Source organism: Arachis ipaensis, chromosome B4 (assembly GCF_059453495.1).
Source record: "Arachis ipaensis isolate K30076 ecotype BB chromosome B4, ASM5945349v1, whole genome shotgun sequence".
Taxonomy (NCBI): Eukaryota; Viridiplantae; Streptophyta; class Magnoliopsida; order Fabales; family Fabaceae; genus Arachis; species Arachis ipaensis.
The window spans coordinates 16,492,593-16,517,257 of record NC_142439.1 but is presented as its reverse complement, the minus strand read 5'-3'; the positions used below and the strand labels follow the sequence as shown (position 1 = coordinate 16,517,257).

General features: G+C 37.3%; 1 protein-coding gene across 1 annotated transcript; it reads right to left on the bottom strand.

Annotated features, from left to right (window-relative positions):
- Positions 1-10,244: 10,244 nt before the first annotated feature.
- LOC107639016 (ABA-responsive protein ABR17) lies at positions 10,245-12,207 on the bottom strand. The gene is made up of 2 exons (XM_016342423.3): positions 11,960-12,207; positions 10,245-10,814 (listed from the first exon to the last, which is right to left on the bottom strand). The coding sequence occupies exons 1-2, from the start codon at positions 12,138-12,140 to the stop codon at positions 10,534-10,536; spliced, it is 462 nt and encodes a 153-aa protein (XP_016197909.1). The 5' UTR covers positions 12,141-12,207; the 3' UTR covers positions 10,245-10,533.
- Between the last annotated feature and the right edge of the window lie 12,458 nt (positions 12,208-24,665).

The following is a 24,665-nucleotide window of genomic DNA, read 5'->3' as shown; positions in this document are numbered from 1 at the left end:
GCATGAAGGATTGAGTATATGTCAATATTTATAAGGGTTTTAAGGTCTCCCAATAAATAGTCAACTCAACATTTGGTCAAACTATCTGAATTCATACGAAACTTAATGGGAAACACAGAGAGAATGAGAGAGAGAGTTAGAGAGAGAGAGTGGGTAGAAAATACAGAGAGAGTTAGAATTAGGAATCAGATCAAGAATCCTTGAGTTTGGAATAAAAAAGAGTATCGGTGGTTAGAGAATGAGTCGTTTTCAATTTTTTTGGATAATCTCCCAGAAAACATTTCGATGAGAGAACTGTTTCAGTTGTTCAGTTGGATTGGACGCATAAATGATATATATCTATCACGTAAGCAAAAAAATTGTAATTTGTACATTTTTACGTTTATATAATACACTACAAAGGGAGGGGCATTGAAGCCTATAACAGAAATGAATCGTATGAAATTGAGAAGTAAGGTTGTGTTTGTCGGAGAAGAAAAATACAGGAGAATGTAGATGCGAAGAACACGAAGAAGTTACAGTCAAGAGGTGGCAATCGAAATGAAATGGTACGTCAGCCGCAACGAGAACGAGAGGAAGCCCAGAAATCCCCAGCTGCTCTCAAGATGTGAGAAAGGATTAAAAGGACCAAGATCCACATGAAAATGGGTGGGCGAAGAAGTTAGAAGTGGCTGTAGCGAAAGAAAATTGGTACTGTCTGCAAAAAAAGTCTAATAGGTGGAAGACGACGGCTATTGATTTTAGGTCCTTAAAGGATATGGTTGCGAAGAACTTGCCTCAAGTTATTCAAGTACGTGAAATGGGAGCGTATAAAACTCTTTTGACTTTTGACAGTCTATTAAATGCTGAAGAGATATATATGTTCAAAATGAACAGCCTACTACAGATATTTCATAGTGTTTGGAGGTGAAACGAGTAGGAAAAAAGTGAATATTGAAGAGTGTGGTTAGAATACTTTGGAGTTCTGTTACATGCTTGGTCAGTGGATACATTTAAGAAGATACAGGGTCAATGGGGGGAAGTGTTTGGGTGTAATAAAGCAACGGAATCGTGTATATCATTCAGTGTCGGCCGTGTACTTATTGATACGTGTGTCATGGATGTGATCAACGAATGGGTCCATATCATAATAGGCACCAGTGGCTTCAACGTATTGGTAAAAGAGGTGGGACGGAAAGTATATGGCTTGCAATGTGACTTGGAAAACGTGGTTGATGATGTTGTAAGATGCAATTTTTGTAAAGACGAAACGACAAGGGTATGTGATGATGTAGCTATAGGGTCGAAAGGGCTAACAAATTAGATAGCTTATGGAGACCTAGCAGCGACAGTACTTACGGAGGTATTACGGGAGGAGGTTGAAGATGATGATAGATTAGTAAATTCAGAATCAATTTTGAATGAGTGGAGTTATGACCATTCAAGGCTCCATCAAAGAAAAATGATAACGTATCAGTCAATTTACGGTGGTATTGAAGGTTTGGCAGATTTTGTGGGATATGAAGAGAGTAATGAAGTGGATTCTAAGCTTACTATTCCGTGGAGCTATAATTGTAATCATAATGGGCTGGTAAAGGAGGTAAAAAAGATATTAGTAATATAGTTATTATTCGGGCCCCAAATGAAAATAAATATAGCAAGGGTGATTTAGGCCAAGATGGCCCAAGCTCTTTAACAATTGAGAAGGGCGTTGCTGCTTGCTGTATTGGCTGGGTCCGCGGATTCCGGGTCGGGTTGGTATGGTTATGGAGTCAGGAACCAGGACACACGATGCTTTAATGTTGCCAAGGAACCCTCGTGAATTTGGGAGCGTTGGCGACGATTTTGGGGAGGAAGGAATGTGCATTGGATGTTGCCGGCTAGTGAACTCCGACGGGGATGAGTCGCGGCATCAGTTGGGCAGTGTAGTGGGCACTGGCTTGACGGAGGTTGACCGTGACTCCCGCGCTAGAGAAGGACGACTTGAGAACAGAGGTGAAGCCAACTCGCAGCGAACTTTGGTCCAGGGAGAAGTGCCACGATGCTTCATTGAGGCACGAGGGAAAGACGTTACTGACGGTGTTCGGGAGGTTGGGAGAGGGAGCTACATCGTGTTGGAGGGTGATTGTAGATCTGGAAAACAGAATAAATGGGTTGATGGGGCTAAGATGTTGGTTGTGGGGTTACAAGTGGAAGATAATGCCAACGTTGGGGCTAACGACGAATACGATGATGGAGCTAATTCTGAAACCAATGGTGGAGCTAATGAAGAGTTAGATAATATAGGCCTGGAAACCAGTTTGTTTGATGACAAAAGTCTAATAGTTCAGAACGACGGAGAGGGTTATGGTGACAGAGAGAAGCATTTGCAGGAAGAAGGTTATGCCAATGATGATGACATTTGTGGTAAGGAGCATTCAAAATCGGATGAGGAACTAATGGAAAACAAAAGGACTTGGGAGTTAGTTAAGGAATCAGGAGCAATGCTATATAATGAAGAAGATGACATTGTGGCTATTCTTCAAGAACAGAATGAAGAAATTGCTTAGAAAAGAAGATTGGCAAAAACGGAAGGCTAAACAAGATGGAGCAGGCCCAAAACTCACAAAAAGGTATGTAATAATGTCTTAAAATGATTTTTAGTTCATGGAATGTTAAGGGATTAAGGGGTGATGGAAATTGTAGGATGGTGAAGGACCTCAGGAGAAAGCACAGGTTGAATTTGTTAAGCCTAGTTGAGACTAAAAAGCAGATAGTGACAAGATTTGATGTGTTGAAAATTTGGGAAAATGGTGCAGGATGGGAGTATATGGGGTCTGATGGTACATCTAGTGGGCTGTTATTAATATGGGATGATGTATGATTTAAAATGAGAAATTGTTATCAAGGTGAGAGATGGTTGTGTGTTGAAGGGGTGTCAGAGAATAATATTAATTGTGCTTTTTTCTTGGTTTACGGTGCGCATACTCGAGATAGAAACTTGTTATGGGGGAGGAGTTGAGTTACGTAGTTGGTTTGTGTCAGGGTCCCTGTTGTTTCTTGGGGGGACTTTAATGAGATTGTATAGGTGGAAGAAAGGCAAGGCACTGATAGCTTACTTTTGTTAGTGGAAGATTTCAAGAATTGGATAAACGACATGGGTTTGGTGAACTTGCCGATTACTGACCGAAAGTTTACATGGTTCAGAGGACGCTCCTATAGCCGTATTGATAGAGCTCTAGTAATCTTGGAATGGCTTGAGAAGTTTCAGGAGACTCGCTTGAGAGGTGGTCCACGGGGTCTGTCATATCGCTGTCCTATCATAGTGGAAGATAATTGACTAAGGGACGGGTCGAAGCCGTTCTGAAGTCTAGAATTGTGGTTTACACATGAAGAATTTCTAAGATTGGTTAAGGAGGAATGGATAGAGTTAGGAGAGGTACAATTCACCGATAAATTGAAGACTTTGACGGTTCCTCTGAGAAGATAGCATAGAGACAATTTTAGTGACATGTATAAGAAAATTACGAAGTTTGAGGAAGAGATTAAGAAGATAGATGACATAGTGAGTAATGGGGATTATGATGGAATGGTGGAAGCAAAAAGGCGGGCGCTAGTTGTATGCTGTGAGAAATAGTATGTGAGGAAAGAACTACATTGGAAGCAAATATCGAGGTCTAGGCATGCGAGACACATGGATAGAAACACGAGATACTTCCATAACTTAGCTTCGGCGAGAAGGAAGAATAATAGGATCGATACTACGGTTTTTAATGGAAGATTGATAAATAATCAAGCTAGAATTAAGATTACCATTAGGGAGTTTTATAGGGATTTATATCATCAAGAGAAGTCTCCTATGGTGGGTTTTAGAGATGGTCTGGTGAAAATGATAAGTGAGGAGGATGCTTTGGCTCTAGAGATGCTATCGTCATCTGAGGAGGTTAAAGAGACAGTATGGTATTGTGAATCATCCAAGGTCTTAGGTAGTGATGCTACAACATGAACTTCATTAAAAAGTGTTGGGATGAAATTGGTGTTGGATTCACCGCAACGGTACTGGACTTCTTCCAATCTTCCAAGTTACCGGCAGATGCTAATGTCACTTGGGTGGCATTGGCTCCCAAGTTTACTGAGACTAAGAAAATCAAAGACCTTCGTCCGATTAGCATGGTAGGGTGTGTGTATAAGGTAATATCGAAGATGCTGGTTAGGAGAATGCGAGCAGTTATGCCAGGGCTAGTAGGCGAGACGCAGAGTCCTTTTGTTAAGGGTTGGAAGATACATGATGGGCCCTTATTGCGTGCGAAATGGTCTAGTGGATCAAATTGAGGAAGAAGCAAGAGGCAATAATAAAGTTATACTTCCAGAAAGCATATGATAGAGTCAAGTGGAGTTTTGTGGACCTTGTGCTTCAAAAGATGGAGTTTGGACAAAGATGGAGGGGATAGGTTATGGAGTGTGTCAGTACGTGTTCTATGTCAGTGTTGATAAACGGCTCGCTTTCTAAGCCGTTCAAGATGGAAATGGGCTTGCGACAAGGTGATCTACTGTCTCCATTCTTGTTTATTCTTGTTGTTGATGTCCTACATGGGATGATTGGAGAGATTGTTAGAAATGGTCGCATATCTCCGTTGTTGGTTGGGAGAGATCATATTTAGTTGTCGCTTCTTCAGTTTGCAGATGATACTATTTTATTCTATCCACCCGAGGAAGAGACCATCAAGAATTACAGGAAGCCGCTTCGTTGCTTTGAACTGATGTCAGGTTTAAGTATTAATTTTGATAAATCAAGCCTGATTTCTATTAACTGTGACGAGCAATGGGTACAATATATGTGTAGTGTGCTGGGTGGTAAGAAAGCGACTCTTCCAGTTAAATATTTGGGTATCTCGCTAGGAGCAAATTCGAGGTTGGTTAAGACTTGGAAGCCTATAATAAACAAAGTGGAGGAAAAGCTTAGCCTCTGGAAAGCCAAGACTCTCAATAAAGCCAGTAAGTTAGTGGTTATCAAATCTGTGTTAAATAGCCTTCTGGTTTATTATTTGAGCTTATATAAGATGGCAAAGAGTGTCGCAGAAAAACTGATTTCTTTGCAGAGAAGATTTCTATGGAGTAAGGAGGATGGGAGGACTAGTATGGCTTTGGTTAAGGGAAGTGGTTGAGGCTCTTAAAAGGTTAGGCAAGTTGGGAGTTGGGGATGCTATGATTCTCAACACAACTTTTCTGTTTAAGTCGTGGTAGTGTTTTTCTAAGGAAGAGTGTCCGTTGTAGAAGAAGGTGTTTTACTCATGTAATAACCTGAATCCAAATGAACTTCTGTCCACCCAAGAACTACCTGCCAGGGGGTCCGTGGAAGGATATTTGTCAGTTACAATTTATAAATCAACAAGTTAGACAGAAGTTGATTACTGAATTGTCTATGGAGGTTGGTGATGGAAGAGGAACTAGATTCTGGGAGGATGTTTGGCTTGTTGGAGGTTCTTTGAAAGATCATTTTCCAAGACTCTTCTCAGTTTCAAACCAAAGAGGATTGGTAATAGGGGATTGTGGATTTTGGGATGAGTTTGAGTGGATTTGGAATTTCCAATGGAGGCGAGATCTGTTCCGATGGGAGTTGGATCTAGTGAACCAACTATACGATACTTTAAGGCTGGTCAAACTTGCATATAGTAGAGAGGATAGAGTTGTGTGTGTGAAAATATGATAAACAAGGTATTTTTTTACTAACTCATTTGTGCAGATGTTGCAACCGGAATTAGTCCCGGAGGATGTAACAAGCTAAAGCTTTACTAGGTCAATATGGAAAAGACTAGTGCCATCAAGAGTAAAGTTGTTTGTCTGATTTGTATTGACTGGCAGAGCCAGTACGAAGGAGAGACTGAGTCGGTTTAGGATTATTAACCAACAAGATATTTTATGTGTTTTATGTAATGAATGTGTTGAAAATGGTCACCACTTGTTTTTCGACTGTAGTTTTTCTTGGCGGGTATGGTGTGCATGGCTATCATATGTGGGTAGACAATGGTCTTATCCGGGTACGTTGAAGAAACATTTCCTAAGTTGGATTGAGATATCAAAGAGGAAGGAGGAATGTAAGAGATGAATGGTGTGTTTTTGTACGATCATCTGGAACATATAGTTGGAAAGAAACAGAAAGATTTTTCAGAATAAAGAAAAAAGGGTTGAGGAGATAATTAATATGTCCTTTCTGAACTATAAGGAGTGGTTAGGTGTAGACCCCTTTTATTGTTGATGGCTATATTAGAAATAACAAGGGAATATTTTTTTTGTTCGCGTGCTTTTTTTGTTTTCTATTTATTTGCTTTGTCTATTTTTATCTGTACTATTGTCTTCTGTGCTCTATTTATTGTGTTGAATTTTTCTCTAAAAAAAAAAAACTTAATAAAAAGACTTACTAGCACTATCGTATTTAAAACTATCAGATATTAATATTAATAAGGGTTAACCACAAAAAATACCTCCGAATTATTCAAACGCTGACAGAAATGCACCTGAATTTTACTATCGACAAAAATACTTTTAAATAATTTTAAAATATAACAAAAATACCCAACGGTAAATATATATTTTCAAAAAATAATTTAGAGATTGAATTTTGATGTGATTTTTTACAAAAATAATTAAAAAATGAGATATTATTATTTTTAAATTTTGATAATTTTTTTCTAAATATATATTTTTTTTGTGATTTTTTAAAAGTATTATTAGTTGTTAACAAAAAAATTACAAAAAAAATATATACATAACGAAAAATCACCAAATTTTAAGGATACTAATATCTCATTTTCTTAATCATAATTACAAAAAATTGTATCAAAATTCAATCTCTAATATATTTTTTGAGAAATACATATTTAATGTTAGATAATCTTGCAAAAAAACTAACATTAAATATGTATTTCTCAAAATATATATTAGAGATTGAATTTTGATGTAATTTTTTGCAAGCATAATTAAAAAAATGAGATATTATTATTCTTAAAATTTGGTAATTTTTTGTTAAGTATATATTATTTTGTAATTTTTTAAAAGTATTATTGGTTGTTAACAAAAATAATTATAGAAAAATTATATACTTAACAAAAAATCACTAATTTTTATGTATAATAATATATTATTTTTATAATCATACTTGCAAAAAATTGCATCAAAATTCAATCTCTAAGGTATTTTTTGAAAATATATATTTACTGTTGGGTATTGTTGTTGTGTTTTTAAATTATTTGAAGGCATTTTTGTCGATAGTAAAATTCAGATGTATTTTTGTCCGCGTTTGAATAATTCGGAGGCGTTTTTGGTGGTTAACCCTAATAAATATCAGTTTTAATTAATTTAAAGAAGTCATCTACTAAGTTAGTTAAATTATTCAAAGAAAAGAAATTTAGCTAAGTGATAATAGGGTAAGTGAATCCGGATTTTTAAAATTTAGGAACTTTTTTAAATTAATTATATTATTTATATATTAAAATCAATTAATAAAATTAATTATTAATATAAAATATATATTAAATATAATATATACATAAAAAATAAACTAAATAGTATAATATTTGTACATAAATATATAATTATTAATTTTGGTAACTAATTTTTATTTTTAAATAAAAGTTTTAACGTTTCACCCTAGTAATAATAGCTTCGTAAGAAAAAGCAAAGGGTTTAGAAGAAATCGGTTTAGGTTACAACTATTCGTTCACGGAACAAATTTTCTCACAAGATTAATAGTGTAATCAAAATAAAAAATATTAGTTGTATATTAAAATTAATTATTAATGTATTATATATAAATATATGTGTAATTTAATTTATTTTTAATATATATTTTATATTAGTGATTAATTTTGGTGTAATATATTTTTTTTTACTAAAATTAAAAGGACTTAAATTTGCAATGTCTTAAATAAGTATAAAAAATTATGTAATTTGAACTATAACTTATTGACGTTTACATATACAGTATGATTGAATCTAAATAAACAATAATCATAAAAACGACGAATAGAACAGATCATAAATTCGTAATAATCACATGTGGAAGCAAGACTTTGGGGGTGGTCTAAGGTCCATGATCTACTGGACCGAAAAATCAATCGGCCATATATTCAACTCTGGTAGACCAGTTATACTTTTTTTTCCTTTCCTTTACGTTTAGTTTTGTATTAAGCGATGAACATAAGTTAAAAAATTCTATATACCAACCATGGGAAGATTAACCTTAACCTATATATTATCCAATAGGAGTATTTATGGGTCGGATAAAATCGAATTTGTCCTAATTTAGATCCGACTCTAAATATAGACTGGATCTATTTTTTAAATCCTAATTCGATTCTAGACTTAATGAAACTTAAACATTTTCAGGGCACAACTATACCAAATCTAAACTGAGTGAAAACTGAATTTTTAAAACTTTAACAATAATTTATAAAATAATAAACTTATAATTAATATGACATAATATTAAAATAAATTTAAAATATATATACATTTTTTAGGAGTCAAACCATGCACACCCCTATCCAATAATATTGTTAGGTTATTTTATCATACAATATGTGTCTACATTTCAAATATTATTTTTATATAAAAGTTATCTTGTTTATTTATTGATATATATTATTTATATTTCTTTACTAAAATGATGAACTGTAAAATAATAAATTTGTTCCAGAAAAATAATTAAATTATAATGAAAATTAAAATTGAAGTCAGCTATAATTATATTTTTATTCGTATTTTACTTATAAATGTCAATCTAATTTAACTATATTTTTTTATAAAATTTGATTATAATTATTACTCAATTTTAATTATATTATTTAGATAATTTGATTATATTGTTTATAAAGTTTAAATATAAATGTGAATAAGTGATTTTTTATTTTAACGTGTATTTCGGTATGGATGATTTTTTTCCCAAAATTATTGATAATACTTGTAATTTTAGACGTCTCTTTAATTTTAGCCTAAAATTCATACTCATTCACAATTGCCAGCTATATATATCTCGAAAGCTAGAAATTAAAGATTCTCTAGAGGATGATCCACAAGGACTCTCTATGGACAAGAGTGCTATATAGCATGTAGAAAGTAGAAACCACTCTCTATGTACTGTTTACCAAACTGAAATATGGGGTTGTTGCATGGCTTTAAAATTGGATGGGATCTGAGAATCAGGAAAATTAAATAACAAAAAATGTATCGACTTATTTTGAAAAAATATTTTTAAATTTTGTTATTTATAAAAATATTTAAAAATATAATAAAAATATGTTTGTGAATTGAGATGTTTTATATTAACCAAAAAGAATGATCTGACAAATAAAACTTTTTATGTAGTAAGTGAAATTTTAATATTGATAAATAAGTCAGGTCAAACTTTTCCGTTAAAAAAACAGATTTTTAAACACGATTCACTATTTTTTTTTTATATTTTAAAATTATTTAAGAGTATTTTTGTTGATGACAAAATTAAAAAATATTTGTATCAGCGCCAAGATAATTTGGGTGCATTTTAAATAGTTTATCTGAAAATTTGTTTTGGAGACAAACTTACTCTCAGTTTGCGAGGTGTTAAAGGAACGAACCAAGCTGGAGAATCACCCAAAGAGAAATACAAGTAGAGAGTGGGAGTTTCACTTCTTAGATATGCCTCCTGTAGATTTAAGGAAAGTCATTGATGATGATTGTAGAGAGGTTTTCTTAAACTCCGATTAATTAGTGTCACATTTGTAGTTTGCTTTTATCTTGGACTTTTAGCTACTTTTTCAATTTAACCATCTTTTTTCTTACTGTTAGAACATTTGTTAATTTCTAATATTTATATATATAGTATTTTTAAGATACTATTTACACACCACAATTAGTTATTATATATTTATTATATAAATATATATAATTTAATTAAATTTTAATATATAATAATTTTATTATACCCTTAACATAATTGATAATATTTATACTTTCACTTATACTCCTAAAAAAAGTTTTAAATATTTTTTTAATAATATAAATTATTAATGCTCCATTAGAAAAGAAATAAAAGAGATAATACAATTAGTACCTAATTTTATTCACCAATACTTTTGTAAAGATGATATGAATTTTTGCATAATTTTGGTAGGAAACCAGCTTTTCTGTACCCAACAAGCAGTTAATTATTCCAATCTTTTATCATTTTCATATTCACTAAGATGAGTTGCTGAGTGAGAGAAGCAGAAGAACAGAGCAAGCTAAGTGAAAATAAATAAAGTAGAACTGAGTAAAATCAATCCAAAAGCTCAAAACACTTTGATCAATCAAACTTGAGAGCTTATTACAAGTGACAAGAAGGCAAATCCAACCCCAAGTCACATATACAAAGACTCATATCATATGACACAACAAATTACAAAAACAACCACCAAACATAATAATAAACTTTTTTTATTGTTTACATCAATCAACCAAAAGCAACTCTCTCTCTTTTTTCTTTAAATATATTTATATTACCATTATTAATCTCTCCATCTTTCATCATATCTTAAGAGACATAGGGTAATAATAAACACTCTAGTTGGACAAAACATAACCCTCAATAGCCTTGAAGATTCCTTGGCTCTTTTTCTTGACATCTTGATGAACTTCATCAGGGAGAGGAGCATCACCCTTGGTGTGGAATGTAACAGAGACCTTGATTTTGGATCCACCATCAGCAGCCTCGAGCTTTGTCTTGAATGAAACTTTCTCTAAGATCTCTTGGAACCCTGTTCCTCCGGATATTGTGTAGTCATATGTATAGGTAGCCTCATCAATTGCATCAATCTTGTGTAGCACATAACTAGTTTTCCCATCTGATCAATATTTCATAATTAACAATCAATATTACTTTAATTTTACTTAATTATTATATCTATTATGTTAATTACATAGTAGGCAATAACAACCATTTGTTGTATTGTATTCTCAGTTACTTTAGTTTTATCCAAGTTGAGTAAAAGATTCCTTACTTGGATTTTTGTTGGAAAATTTTCGGAGGGGAAACTCTTTTTTTCCTTCTATATTTTCTTTACATTAATGGACATCTCAATCAATTTGTTAAAAGATGCAATAAATTATAAATTAACAAGCTATCTCCCAACTCAATAGTTCAAAAACTAATTTGTCGTGGATCTAAGTTCTATTTAAAAGTTTAGAGTTGGCCAATGAATTGTTACATGCAGAAGACGGGATTCAAACCTGACACTTACTTAAGCGGACAAATAAACTGACCACTCGACCAACCCAAATAAGTTGACCACTCACTCAACCAACCCAAGTGGATTTAATAATAATATTTGATATAGACAAAAACACCACCTTGCCTATTTCAATATTTTTAGATTTTTAACTATAAAAAATTTCCAAACTTGTCCTATAATTATATATTTAATATATATTAAAATTAATTTTATTAAATTAATTATTATATATTATATACATTTATATATATTAATAAATATATTTTTAATTAAATAATCAGTTGTGAGAATAAATAATAAATTTATATAGTAGAATAATAATTTTATAACAATATAATCAAATTTTTTTTATAAAATAAATAATACATATTTTTATACAATTACTTAATAGTATCGATTTTTTTATGTAAATATAATATAATCGTATATTTATTAAGACAGTGAAGTTCAAAAAATTGAGAGTATTATGTTATAGGAAGAGTTTTAAACGTTCTTCAAATATCCGTGTTGTAATTATCTTAAGAGAAGTGCGAGGAACGATTAAATTTTGTAATTTGTAATTATTAATTAATTATTATTAATATTTTTAATAGTATAAAATTATATTTAATAGTATAAAATTATTTATTTTTTGTTTTTTATTAATTAAATATTAACTAAATTTTAATAAAATTACGTGTCTCTAGATTTTCTCTTATTTAATCGTTAATTTGAATTATTAATCGAAATAACGATTAAGGAAGTTTATATATGCGAACCTTCAACAGCGGTAACCTTCTTGACAGTTCCAGGGCCTCCGCTTCCTTCAACGATTTCAATATTCTGGATTGCAGGAATCAGCTTTGTGGTGAGTTCATCGCCGTCTATCACGGTGGCTTTGAATAGTTTTGCTGGAGGCACCGGTGAGGTTGACTCCTCTTCAAAAGTGTGAACACCCATAACTATATGATTGAGTGAAGAGGGTTGAGAGAGTATTCAACTTCTTAATTAGTAGTGAGGGTGATGCGGTTTGTAACAAAGCAAGAGGTGCTATTTATAGAGACTCTTTTGCACTTTGATTAGCTTAGAACAATTAATTAAGTTCACTATGGCTCACTAGCTAGTTGCAAATTGGAATAATAATAATAAGGTGGCTGCTTATCTCATCAGTTTAATGTATTGGGACAATGTGAAGTGGGATGGGGGAAAACAAACAAGACCCCAGAATTAGTCAAAGTAGACGGATTTATTTTAAAATTTAAAGTTGTGTAATTAAAAAAATAAGCAATAAGGCTTCTAGACGGTGTATGATGTGTTGGTTTTACATTGACAAGTGTTCAGCTGGCACAAATTAAATTAATGAAGCGGTGGATATTAAAATATCATTTTCATGTGACTTCAATATATCGAGTTCATCCTGAAGTGTAAGAATAATTGGTACGGTAAGGAGTTATATATTTTATTACTGTGGAAAAAAAAATATATTGATAATGAATAAATTGAAGACATGTGTTTGGACTATGTTGAAAAGATACTTAAAGTGATCCAAGGAAAATCATCAATGAAAAAATTAGATTGGCCGAAGATGTATATCGAAAATAAAGATTTGTAATCGAAGTAGTGGAGAGATCAATAATTGAGCCAATTAAAGATGATTATTATATTATTTTGTGGTAGGAATAGTTAAGTTTATTTTTTTTTTTTTTAAAGTTAAGAATTAGATTCGAATTCGAGACTTTTAAGTGAGGATGGAGAGACTATACCGTTTGAGTTATAATTTGTTGGCTTAAGTTTGGTTTCTTTATACGTGGAGCACGTGAAGGAATTATGATTGGTTAAAAACGACTATAAATAGACATAGTTTAAAAGGAATAAGAGTTGAAATTCATTTTTAGAAAAAGCTCTCACAACATCATATCCCCATATACTTTTGATTTTGCTCGAAGTTTATTTTTTCTGTATGGTTCCTTTCAAAATCTTCCATAGTTTCATTTTAATTTTCCTTGCAAATATTTTTCTGCAATTTATTTTTTTCGCAGTTTTTTTCTTTCTTTCTTTGATTTTAATGAATTCAAATTTTAAAGTTCTTTGATCATGTCAAAGGTGATTGGTTATTTTCTTTAAATTTAATCATTTACTTTGTTTTTCTTATCTTTTTCATTTCAAATTTTATAGTTTGTAGTTTCTGTCTTTCATTTCTACATTTTTTCGTTTCATCACTAGTCCAACATGAATCTTTGATGCACAACTAAAAACTGGAATCTTTAAAGAGGAGTAGGTTTCTCTCTCAAATCATTAGATATCGAATCAATCCAAATTTGCTAAAAATATGCATAACAAATTGGCACATCCGGTGGGACAGTTTTAAAAAATGTGTCAAAAAGTGCCTTGTAATGATTTAGTTTATGCAACTTAGAAGTGGAAGTGTCATACATATGGCGGACGAATTTTTAATACTAATGGTGGATCATCTATAAATGATAATGTTCCTATAATTGCACAAACTTCTGCAGAGTTGACATCGCATGTGGAAGGGAGTATGTTGGGAGAAAATGCGACGGTTAACAACCTCCTCGTTGGGAATAGTGGGCGAAATTCATGCCCACGAATTATTCCAACACAAACGCAACCGCCAGTAACTGTAGGTTGGCCTCCTTTCAGCCTTCTTCTAGGTTATACTCCACCAATGGATATTTACGAGCCTCCAATTCGATTTGGAAATGCAGAAGCAATTAACAATCAACCACCTTTTCAGCATCTTCAAATTTTCCGTGATTATCAAGTGGGTTCAACATCAAATGGCCCTGATTCATTAGCGGCATTTCGATAGTATGTCGATAAAAGTCATCATAACTTAGTCAATTTATTGACTCAGCAGATGACTACTATTTTGAATCCCATGATAGTTGATCATGAGTTAAAGTTTGAACGTCTTGCTAAACAAGTTGAATGGATTGCTCAAATTGTTGATTATGATGAAGGTGATCGGCAAAATGTTAAAGTAAATCCAGAGGATTCAGAGAACATGCCTAGAAATAGGGATGATGATACACAGTTGGGTGAAAATATCCCTTAAATAGTTCGACGTGATCAAAATGCAGATGAAGTATTGGCTCAAATGTGAGTCAATCAACGTGGTGAATGTTATCAAGTTACAAGAATTGTTGAAGATGTTCTTAACAGGCTCGGATTTAATGTGAGTTTTATGAATTAACCATACTTTGTTTCTGAATTTTTTTGTCATCGTGCAAATAGTAGAGCTACCTAGGGGTGTGAAAAACCTTAAGATAATAACAAGTTTGCAGGAGAGGTTGGTGAATCGACTACTGAGCATATTGCTCGATATATGGTCGAATTAGGCAATTTAACAAATGATAAAAATTTAAAAATGAAAATTTTTCCTTCTTTAACGAAAAATACTTTTACTTAGTTTTTAAATCTCAGGCCTAATTCGATTGTAACTTGGACACAGTTGGAGAGTGCTTTTCATTTCCAATTTTATAAAGGAGAATTGAATGTAACAATCACTGATTTAGTAGCTTTGAAGTGCAATGATAGGGAGTCGATTGATGACTTCATGATTCGTTTTAAGAATGCTCGGAGTCGATGTTACGTGTCACTTCTCGAAAGTGAAGTAATGAAAATAGCAACTATGGGGTTAGGTTTTTATATACGTGGAAAGTTACTTAATGTGCATATACCTGATTTAGCTCATTTGGGTTAAAGAGTTCGATAGGTAGAAATTCTTCGAAAAGAAAAAGAAAAGTTGAAAAGTGATAAAAAGTTGAAAAGTAAGACCTTTGCTCGAAAGGAAAAGATTTCGTATATTGAAATGGAGCACTCGAGTGAGGAGTCTAATTTTGAATTTCCTGAAGTCGATACTGAGTTAAACAAAGGTCCACCTTGTGTTTGTTCTTTGCTTAAAAAAATCACAAGTGTTGATAAAGTTACTTTTCCATGGGTTACCTGAAAATGGGAGGTCGATCTCGGATGAGATCTTCTGGCTAGGTCTGGGCTGGCGCGTCCGACTTGTAGGAGCAGGAGGTGCTGCTGATCCTCGGTCGCCGGAGGGTGGTGGTACCTACAAGAGACTCCCTTGCTTAAGTCAATACGGACTTTAGGCAGGTTTTTTGTAGAGTTAGAGTATATGTTATACCTGGGTGCTCCAGCGTATTTATAATAGTGTTTGGTGACCTTCCTTTGAGATAAGTTTGTTATCTTATCTTTATCTTTGTGGGTGATGTCATCATCTCTGGCCAACCGTCTTTTATTGGACGGTGGTCCTTTCACCTTGGGCCTTCTTGGGCCTCTGCGGCACCTTGTTCGATCTCTTTATGAAGAGGTCGGTGGTGAGCCAATCTTTTTAAAGAGGTCGGTCGATTCGCTTTAGACCAACCCGGACCTTATGGCTCGGTCCAGGGTATGAACAATGCCCCTGCTTTGAGCTTCGACATTTTCCATGAGATCGTGCTTTCTGAGCCTCGATCTTTTATGGGGAAGTCGTGCTCAAGCATTTTTCTTGGTTGTTTCCTTGGCTTGCTCCATCTCGTGCGGTTTTCGTGTCCTTGGGGAACCTTTCGAAATGTGAAGCGTTTTTACTTTTTAATGCGGCGTTATTTTCGAGTGCGTTAACTTCCCTGGGAGCATGCGAGTGCTTTTAAAGCCTTATTGTTCATACCCAGGGTCGAGCTGTCCGAATCGGGATGTTCAGTAGCGAAGCGACCGACTTGTTCAGGTCAAGCGGACCGACTTCTTTATGAAGAACTCGGCCAAATCGACAGCAAAGCCCAATAAAAGGGCCCAAATAGAGGAACACGACCCAGAATCCAAAGGCAATCCCAGCCTATAGAGATAAAGGCGGTTCCCTTGAAGATAAGCTGACTTCACTCAAGATAAGATAAGATAAGATAAGATAACTAACTTATCTTATCAGAAAGATCAGCCCACGCTACTATAAATACGCTGGAGCACCCAGGTATAACTCATACTCTGATTCTACATAAAAAACCTGCTTAATACCCGTGCTAACTTAGGCATCGGAGTCTCTTGCAGGTACCCCCCACCCTCCGGTGGCCAAGGATCAGCAAGGCAGTAAGTCCGACGAGTCGGACCCAACAGCTCCGGCCGTCATCAGCTAGCCGAACACGTTATCTCCGACCAAGTACAGAAGATCTCATCCGAGATCGACCTCCAGTTTCAGGTAACCCTCGGAACATTGGCGCCGTTGCCGGGGAACCTGGAAGTCATCCCAAAACCATGGCGGACGGCCATGACAATGACCACGATTCAGATTTGGAGAACAGAACACCACACAAGAACGCGGACACTACGCTAAAGGATACCCCGGAATCCAACGGAGACAAAAACTCACCAAATCCGGGAGCCATGGAAGCACTCCAAGATCGTTTGAAGCAGCTAGAGAAAGAAACCCAGCAACAACGGGAGATCAGAAAAGATCTACAAAGAGAAGTACGACGACGTCGAGAACTAGAAGAAAAACTACAGCAATTAGAAGCCGACCTCAAAATAAAAGTTCCTCGGACCACTCCTGAAGAAAAACCACGCAAAGAACAAGACCCATTCACCAGGGAAATCATGAAGACCAAAATTCCAAAAGACTTCAAGCTTCCGGATATGGTTTTGTACGATGGCACTACAGATCCCAACCATCATCTTAGCAATTTCAGAAGCAGGATGTACCTTACCGATGCCTCGGATGCCGTTCGTTGCAGAGCTTTTCCAACAACTCTCACAAAAACGGTAATCAGATGGTTCGACAACTTACCTCCGAGGTCCATCTCAAACTTCGACGATCTGGCCAAAAAGTTCTTGGCTAGATTCTCCATCCAGAAGGATAAGACCAAGCACGCACCCAGCTTACTAGGGATCAAGCAAGGAGATCGGGAAAGCCTCTGCAACTACATGGAAAGATTCAACAAAACATGCATGGACATACAAAGTTTACCAACAGAGGCCGCCATCATGGGGCTTATCAACGGCTTACGAGAAGGACCTTTCAGCCAGTCCATATCAAAAAAGTATCCCACCTCCTTAGACGAAGTACAAGAGCGAGCAGAAAAATACATCAACATGGAAGAGAACGCTCGGTTGGGAGAAACCTCAAAATCTGGAGCCTCCTACCGAGACAGAGACAAGGACTCCAAAAGGAAAGAAGATCGACAGGGTGAGAAAATAAAAAAGTACCACAATTACACCCCTCTCAAAGTATCCCTGGCCGACATATACAAAGAAGTTTGCCATACTGAGAAAATCCCCCCAGCGCGACCACTCAAAGGCAAAAAGGGGAGGAGGAAATCGGAAGGAGTATTGTGACTACCATCGAATTCGGGGACACTCTACCAACGAATGTTTCGATCTGAAAAACATCATAGAAAAATTAGTAAGAGAAGGAAAATTAGATCGATTTCTGGCCACCCGGGATGATGACCAAAGAAAAAGACGGAGAGACGAAGATGATGGACGAATTGAACGGTCACCTCGGACACCAGAAAGACACGTCCACATGATACATGGCGGATTCGAAGGAGGCGGGATCTCCAAATCATCCCAAAAGAGATACCTTAAAGAAGTATACCACGTTGAAGGAAAGGAGGACGCACCCGACATCCCGGCGATAACATTCACTAAAAAGGACGCATCCGGCACCATCCCGGGACACGACGACCCCATGGTCATCACAATTATACTAGTAAACGCCAATTTACACCGCACATTAGTAGACCAAGGGAGTTCTGCCGACATCTTATTCAAAACAGCCTTCGACAAACTCGGCTTAGATGAAAGGGAACTAAGAGCATACCCGAACAATCTGTTTGGAATAGGAGACACTCCGATACAACCGTTGGGATACGTATCGCTACACACTACTTTTGGAAAGGGGAACCAATCTAGGACCCTCAAAATAAACTACATTGTGGTCGACGTAAGTTCAGCCTACAATGCTCTCATAGGACGGACAACACTCAATCAACTCGGCGCAATAGTCTCAACTCCACATTTATGCATGAAATTCCCAACTATAGAGGGGATAGCCACGGTAAAAGCAGATCAAAAGATGGCACGTCGCTGCTATAACGAGAGCTTAAACCTCAAAGGCAGAGGAGAAGAGTTTCATACAATTGAGCTTGGTGGAGCTCAGCGTCGAGAAGAACTCCGTCCGCGCCCAGAAGGCGAGATAGAGAAGGTTCAGATTGGAGACACCTCGGATAAAACGACTAATATCGGCACGGTCCTAAGAGGAGACTCAAAAGAATCACTGATACAATTCTTGCGAGATAATGTCGACCTCTTCGCATGGAAAGCCGCAGACATGCCAGGAATAGACCCTAAGTTAATGTGCCACAAGTTAGCGGTCTATCCAGGATCTCGGCCGGTGCAGCAGAAACGAAGAAAACTCGGACCAGAACGATCCCGAGCTGTGGAAGAACAAGTACAAGCGTTATTGGAGGCAGGATTCATAAGAGAAGTCAAATATCCACTATGGCTAGCCAACGTCGTTTTGGTGAAAAAGTCAAACGGAAAGTGGCGCATGTGTACCGATTACACCGATCTCAACAAAGCCTGCCCAAAAGATCCATATCCACTCCCAAGTATTGACGCTCTGGTAGATGCTTCCTCTGGATATAGGTACCTCTCGTTTATGGACGCCTATTCGGGATACATCCAAATCCTCATGTATCCACCAGATCAAGAAAAAACATCGTTCTTAACACCAAAGGCGAACTACTGCTACATCGTGATGCCTTTCGGTCTTAAGAACGCGGGAGCTACTTATCAAAGGCTAATGAATAAAGTCTTCTCAGATCACATTGGGAAAATCATGGAAGTCTATGTGGACGACATGTTGATAAAAACACAGAACGAAAATACATTATTGTCTGACCTGTCCCAAGTATTCGACACTATAAGGAAGCATGACATGCGACTCAACCCCGCAAAATACACCTTCGCAGTTGAAGCAGGCAAATTCTTGGGTTTCATGCTCACGCAAAGGGGAATTGAAGCGAATCCAGACAAATGTCAAGCTATACTCAACATGAAGAGCCCAACCTGTGTCAAAGAGGTACAGCAACTCAACGGGAGATTGGCCGCCCTATCCCGATTTTTAGCAGGAGCTGCGATAAGATCTCTCCCCTTCTATGCTACTTTAAGAAAGGGAAAACAGTTCGAATGGACGACAGAATGCGAACAAGCTTTCCAAGACTTCAAGGAATTCTTAGGACGGCCACCTATCCTATCTCGACCATAAGAAGGAGAACCACTTATATTATATCTCGCAGTAGGAAGCCGGGCGATAGCCTTAGCACTAGTCAGAGAAGATGAAAATGGGCAACAACCCGTCTACTTCATTAGCAAAGCACTACAGGGATCCGAGCTGAACTACCAGAAAATAGAAAAATTTGCCTATACTCTCATCCCAACATCTCGACGACTCCGCCCGTATTTTCAGGCTCATACCATTAAGGTTAGAACTAACCAGCCCATAAAAGGAATACTGCAAAAAACAGATTTAGCAGGCAGAATTCTACAATGGCCAGTCGAGTTATCGGAGTTCGACCTCCAATATGAAGCTCGGACGGCCATCAAGTCACAATATCTGGTCGACTTCATCGCAGAATTCACAGATACCCCGGAAACTCCCGCAGAATGGAATCTCTACGTGGACAGTTCCTCAAATAAAACTGGAAGCGGCGCAGGCGTGATAATAGAAAGCAACCAAGGAACCCAAGTTGAGATTTCCCTCAAGTTCGGGTTCCAGGCCTCCAATAACCAAGCGGAATATGAAGTACTATTAGCTGGTTTGAAGCTGGCTAAAGAGGTCGGAGCTAAAAAACTCAACATTTACAGCGATTCACAAGTGATCACATCACAAATAACAGGGAGCTACCAAGCCAAAGACCCCACCATGAAAAAATATTTAGACAAAACCAAGGAACTACTCGGACAAGTCGGGGAATACAAGATCTGCCACATACCCCGCGAACGAAATGCCCGAGCTGATGTACTCTCAAAACTAGCCAGCACCAAACCAGGGGGCAACAATAGAAGCCTCATCCAGGAAATGTTGCAAAACCCGTCAATCTCGGAAGAAGAACAAGTCCTGGCCATAACAAGTCAGGACCAAGGATGGACGACCCCCATAATCAAATACCTCAAAGAAGAAACACTCCCCGCAGAAGAAAAGGAGGCAAAAAAGTTAAAAAGGGAGGCGCAGTACTACACCATCATAAACAACATCCTGTACAAAAGAGGAATCTCAATACCTTTACTAAAATGCGTGCCGACCTCCAACACAAAGGAAGTGCTAGAAGAAATACATAGCGGCATTTGCGGCAATCATCTCGGAGCACGAGCTCTCGCCAAAAAAGTACTCCGGGTAGGATTTTATTGGCCAACTCTACAGAAAGAAGCTACAGAATTTGTAAAGACATGTCCACCATGTCAAAAACATGCCAATTTTCACATCGCTCCGCCAGAAGAGCTCATCAGCGTGACTTCACCTTGGCCATTTGCAAAATGGGGACTCGATCTTCTTGGCCCCTTCCCACAGGGATCAGGACAAGTTAAATTTCTCATAGTGGGAATAGATTACTTTACAAAGTGGATTGAGGCAGAGCCCCTAGCCAATTCCACCGCTCAAAGGAGTCGAAAATTCTTATATAGAAACATTGTCACGAGATTCGGGATTCCATATTCGATAACTACAGACAATGGCACTCAATTCACGGATGCAGGTTTCAGAAAACTAGTAGCCGACTTAAATATAAAGCACCAGTACACCTCAGTTGAGCATCCACAAGCCAATGGACAGGCCGAGGCAGCTAACAAAGTCATATTGGCTGGGCTAAAATGGAGATTACAAAATACAAAAGGAGCCTGGGCAGAAGAGCTTCCACAGGTCCTATGGGCATATCAAACAACTCCACATTCCACCACAAAGGAATCCCCCTTCCGATTAGCATACGGAACGGAAGCAATGATTCTAGTAGAAATTGAGGAAGGATCGCCAAGAGTAGTTCACTACAATGAAGGAGCAAACTCCCAACTCCAAAGAGAAGAGCTCGACTTGTTACCCGAAATACAAGAAAGAGCTCGGATCAAGGAAGAAGCCCTAAAACGCCGAATGGCTTCCAGATACAATCAAAAGGTAGTGCCGAGAAGTTTTACGGAGAATGATCTTATCCTAATCCGAAATGATATCGGATCAACTCGACCGGGAGAAGGAAAGCTGGCGGCAAACTGGAAAGGACCCTACCGAGTTATAGAAGTACTTGAAAAGGGCTACTACAGACTGTCTGAACTTGACGGACGAGAGCTTCTCAGGTCATGGCACGCCTGCAACCTCAAAAGGTACTACAGTTAGAAAAAAAAGGATATAAAAGATCTCATCATTGGATGCACTCTTTTTCCTAAAAAGGTTTTTTAAATGAGGCACCAAGTTGAGACTCAGACAATCCCATATGTATATATTTCTACTTTTTCTTTTAATAAAAGATATTTGAGACATTCTACAAAGATTTCAAGATGCATTAATCTGAAGCATTCATCGTCCGATTATAAAGCGACAGATCGGCAGAAAGTGAAAAACAATTTCACTGCACGATCACGGTAAAGACAAACCGTCCGATAAAGGTGAAAACGCGATTCACCCAAAGGACGATCCAGAGATGACAACCACTTTCTACAAATCGGCAAAGATGAACACAGAATAATGTAAGAAGTTATCGAAAGTGATCTAAAAAAGAACCTGACGAGGTCTTACGGATTGCTAAAATAATAACTTAAAGACTGGTCGAACATTAAGAAGTCGAACCAAGTCAAACCAAGTTATAAGTAAACCCTGGAAAGAGGTCTGGCCAGCCCTATTAAAGAAGATTACTTTAACTTAGAAGGGCCCGACATAACAAAGTCAGCCCAAAACGAAAAGTTATCAAAGTAGTCCCTGAAAGAGATCTGACAAAGATCCAAGAAAGAGGACTACAAATAACTTAAAGGAGACCGATATAACCAAGTCGGACTCCTACTACTAAACGTTATCAAAGTAGTCCCTGAAAGAGATCTGACAAAGATCCAGGAAAGAGGACTACAAATAACTTAAAGGAGACCGATATAACCAAGTCGGACTCCTACTACTAAAAGTTATCAAAGAAGTCCCTGAAAGAGATCTGACAAAGATCCAAGAAAGAGGACTACAAATAACTTAAAGGAGACCGATATAACCAAGTCGGACTCCTACTACTAAAAGTTATCAAAGAAGTCCCTGAAAGAGATCTGACAAAGATCCAAGAAAGAGGACTACAAATAACTTAAAGGAGACCGATATAACCAAGTCGGACTCCTACTACTAAAAGTTATCAAAGAAGTCCCTGAAAGAGATCTGACAAAGATCCAAGAAAGAGGACTACAAATAACTTAAAGGAGACCGATATAACCAAGTCGGACTCCTACTATTAAAAGTTATCAAAGTAGTCCCTGAAAGAGATCTGACAAAGATCCAAGAAAGAGGACTACAAATAACTTAAAAGAGACCGATACAACCAAATCGGACTCCTACTACAAACAAGTTATCAAAATAGTTCCTGAAAGAGATCTGACAAAGATCCAGGAAAGAGATTACAAATATAACTTGGAAATGGACTGCGAAAACAACTCGGAGACCAACTTAAAGGATTCAAATACAAAATACAAAAGCAATCCAAAAGAGGTTAAGCTGTAGGGTTCCAACATTCACAGAAAAGAAATACCAAGTCAAGCACAAAGACGAAGTTATCATCCACAGGATTAAAAAAGCCTCGGAGGCAACCAAAACCTACCGCAAAAGTAGAAGCATGCTACCATTTGTTTTTATAAAAAATAAAATTTGCTAGGCAAGCAACAAGAAAGTGTTAGCAAAACATAAAGAGTTCAAAAAAGCCCACAAGCCGGGCCAACTACATATCCGAAATAAAGATTAAAACTAAGGGTCAGAAGATTTTTTAGCAGCATCAGGCTGAGGAGACGGAGGCTGAGTCTGGAGAGGAATGGCATCTACAATACCGTCATCCCGGTTCAAGATCTGGCAGTCGGGGTCAGAAGCGGGAGGACCAACCTCGGTAGGGACAGCAGAAGGCGACACCTTGGTAGAAGCCACAGGGGGAGGATCAACATCATCCTCATCCTCGTCATCAGGGACAATCTTGCCATCCCTGACAACGTTCTCCAAGCTAAAGAGGGTCAGGTCGGCCTCGGGAGCAATAACCCGAACTTGTTCCCTCAGGTTCTCATAGGTAGCAGTCACACTGCCAACAAGATGACCTTGGAGTTCGGAATAATTAGCCCGGGCATTCTCCAACTCTTCTCTCAGACGCAACACCTCCCGGTAAGACGTCAAATAACTGTCCTTATGCCGCATAGCCATGTCCTCGGCCAGTTTCAAAGAGCCAGCCAAGGAAGTAGAAATAGCCTTTTCATTTTCCAAATCTTTCTCCAACCTGGTCACCCTTACTTCAAGCTCCCCCTTTAAATCCTTCATCCGATCAAACTCCTGTTTGGCCTCCTCCATAAAAGCTTTAGTAGCATGGAGAGGAAGACTTTGAGAAGTCCAATATAGGGCCGCCCCCATGTGCGCCAACTTGATACCACTCCGGGTGATATAATCAAAATGATGAAGAATCGACACATCATCCATCGAAAGAACACCATAAGGGCCGATTTGTTGATCTACAAACTCAACTGCATCAAAGTCAGGAGCATCAAGGTTGAAAGGTTCAGTTGTTCATTGCTTCTTATTAGGAGGGGGACCGGAAGCAGCAACGGAAGATTGTGGAGGATCGACCTGACGGACCCGGGGAGTAGGAATTGCTCTCCTCGGCCCGGGAGAACTCGATAAAGGAGGTTTAACCAGAGGCTGAGAAGACCCCTCTCCGGCCGCTTTGGCCGAGAGGTTTAGTGCTGCGGTCGCCTTCTTTGCCTTCTTATAGGCTCTCATAGAATCATTATTCTTCGACATCTCTGAAAAGCACAAAAAACAAAGACAAGTTACAACACAGGAAAAACAAAGTCTGAGAGCAAGTATAAAAACAAATCAGGCAGTACCCAAAGCAGCCCGAACCAAAGATGGATCATTCAAAAATCTCTTCATGTCCAGGTGGGGTGGCTTCCCCCACAAATCTTCAAGAACGACCACAAAGGCCCGCTCAACCTCACTAAGCATTTCCCACGTGTAACGTGGCACTCTTACATTCTTTTGCCACTCCAGAGGAAAAGCAGGTTCATCATTTTCATCAAGAAAAAAGGGGCGAACCCCCTCAATGGCACGGACTCGGAAGAAATAGTTCTTAAAATCTTTAAACGACTCATCATACATGGCAAAAACTTTATGCCCCTGGGCCGACCTGAAAGAAACCCAGGAAGCTTTCTTTTTGGAGGAACCCCCAGGTTTGGCCGAGACAAAAAGATAAAGGAAAAGAGTTTCAAAAGGTGTTA

Coding starts and splice junctions, on each gene's coding strand:
- LOC107639016 (XM_016342423.3), bottom strand. CDS start 12,140: ATGGGTGTTCACACTTTTGAAGAGGAGTCAACCTCACCGGTGCCTCCA. Junction 10,815..11,959: donor GAAGGTTACCGCTGTTGAAG/GTTCGCATATAT, acceptor AATATTGATCAG/ATGGGAAAACTAGTTATGTG.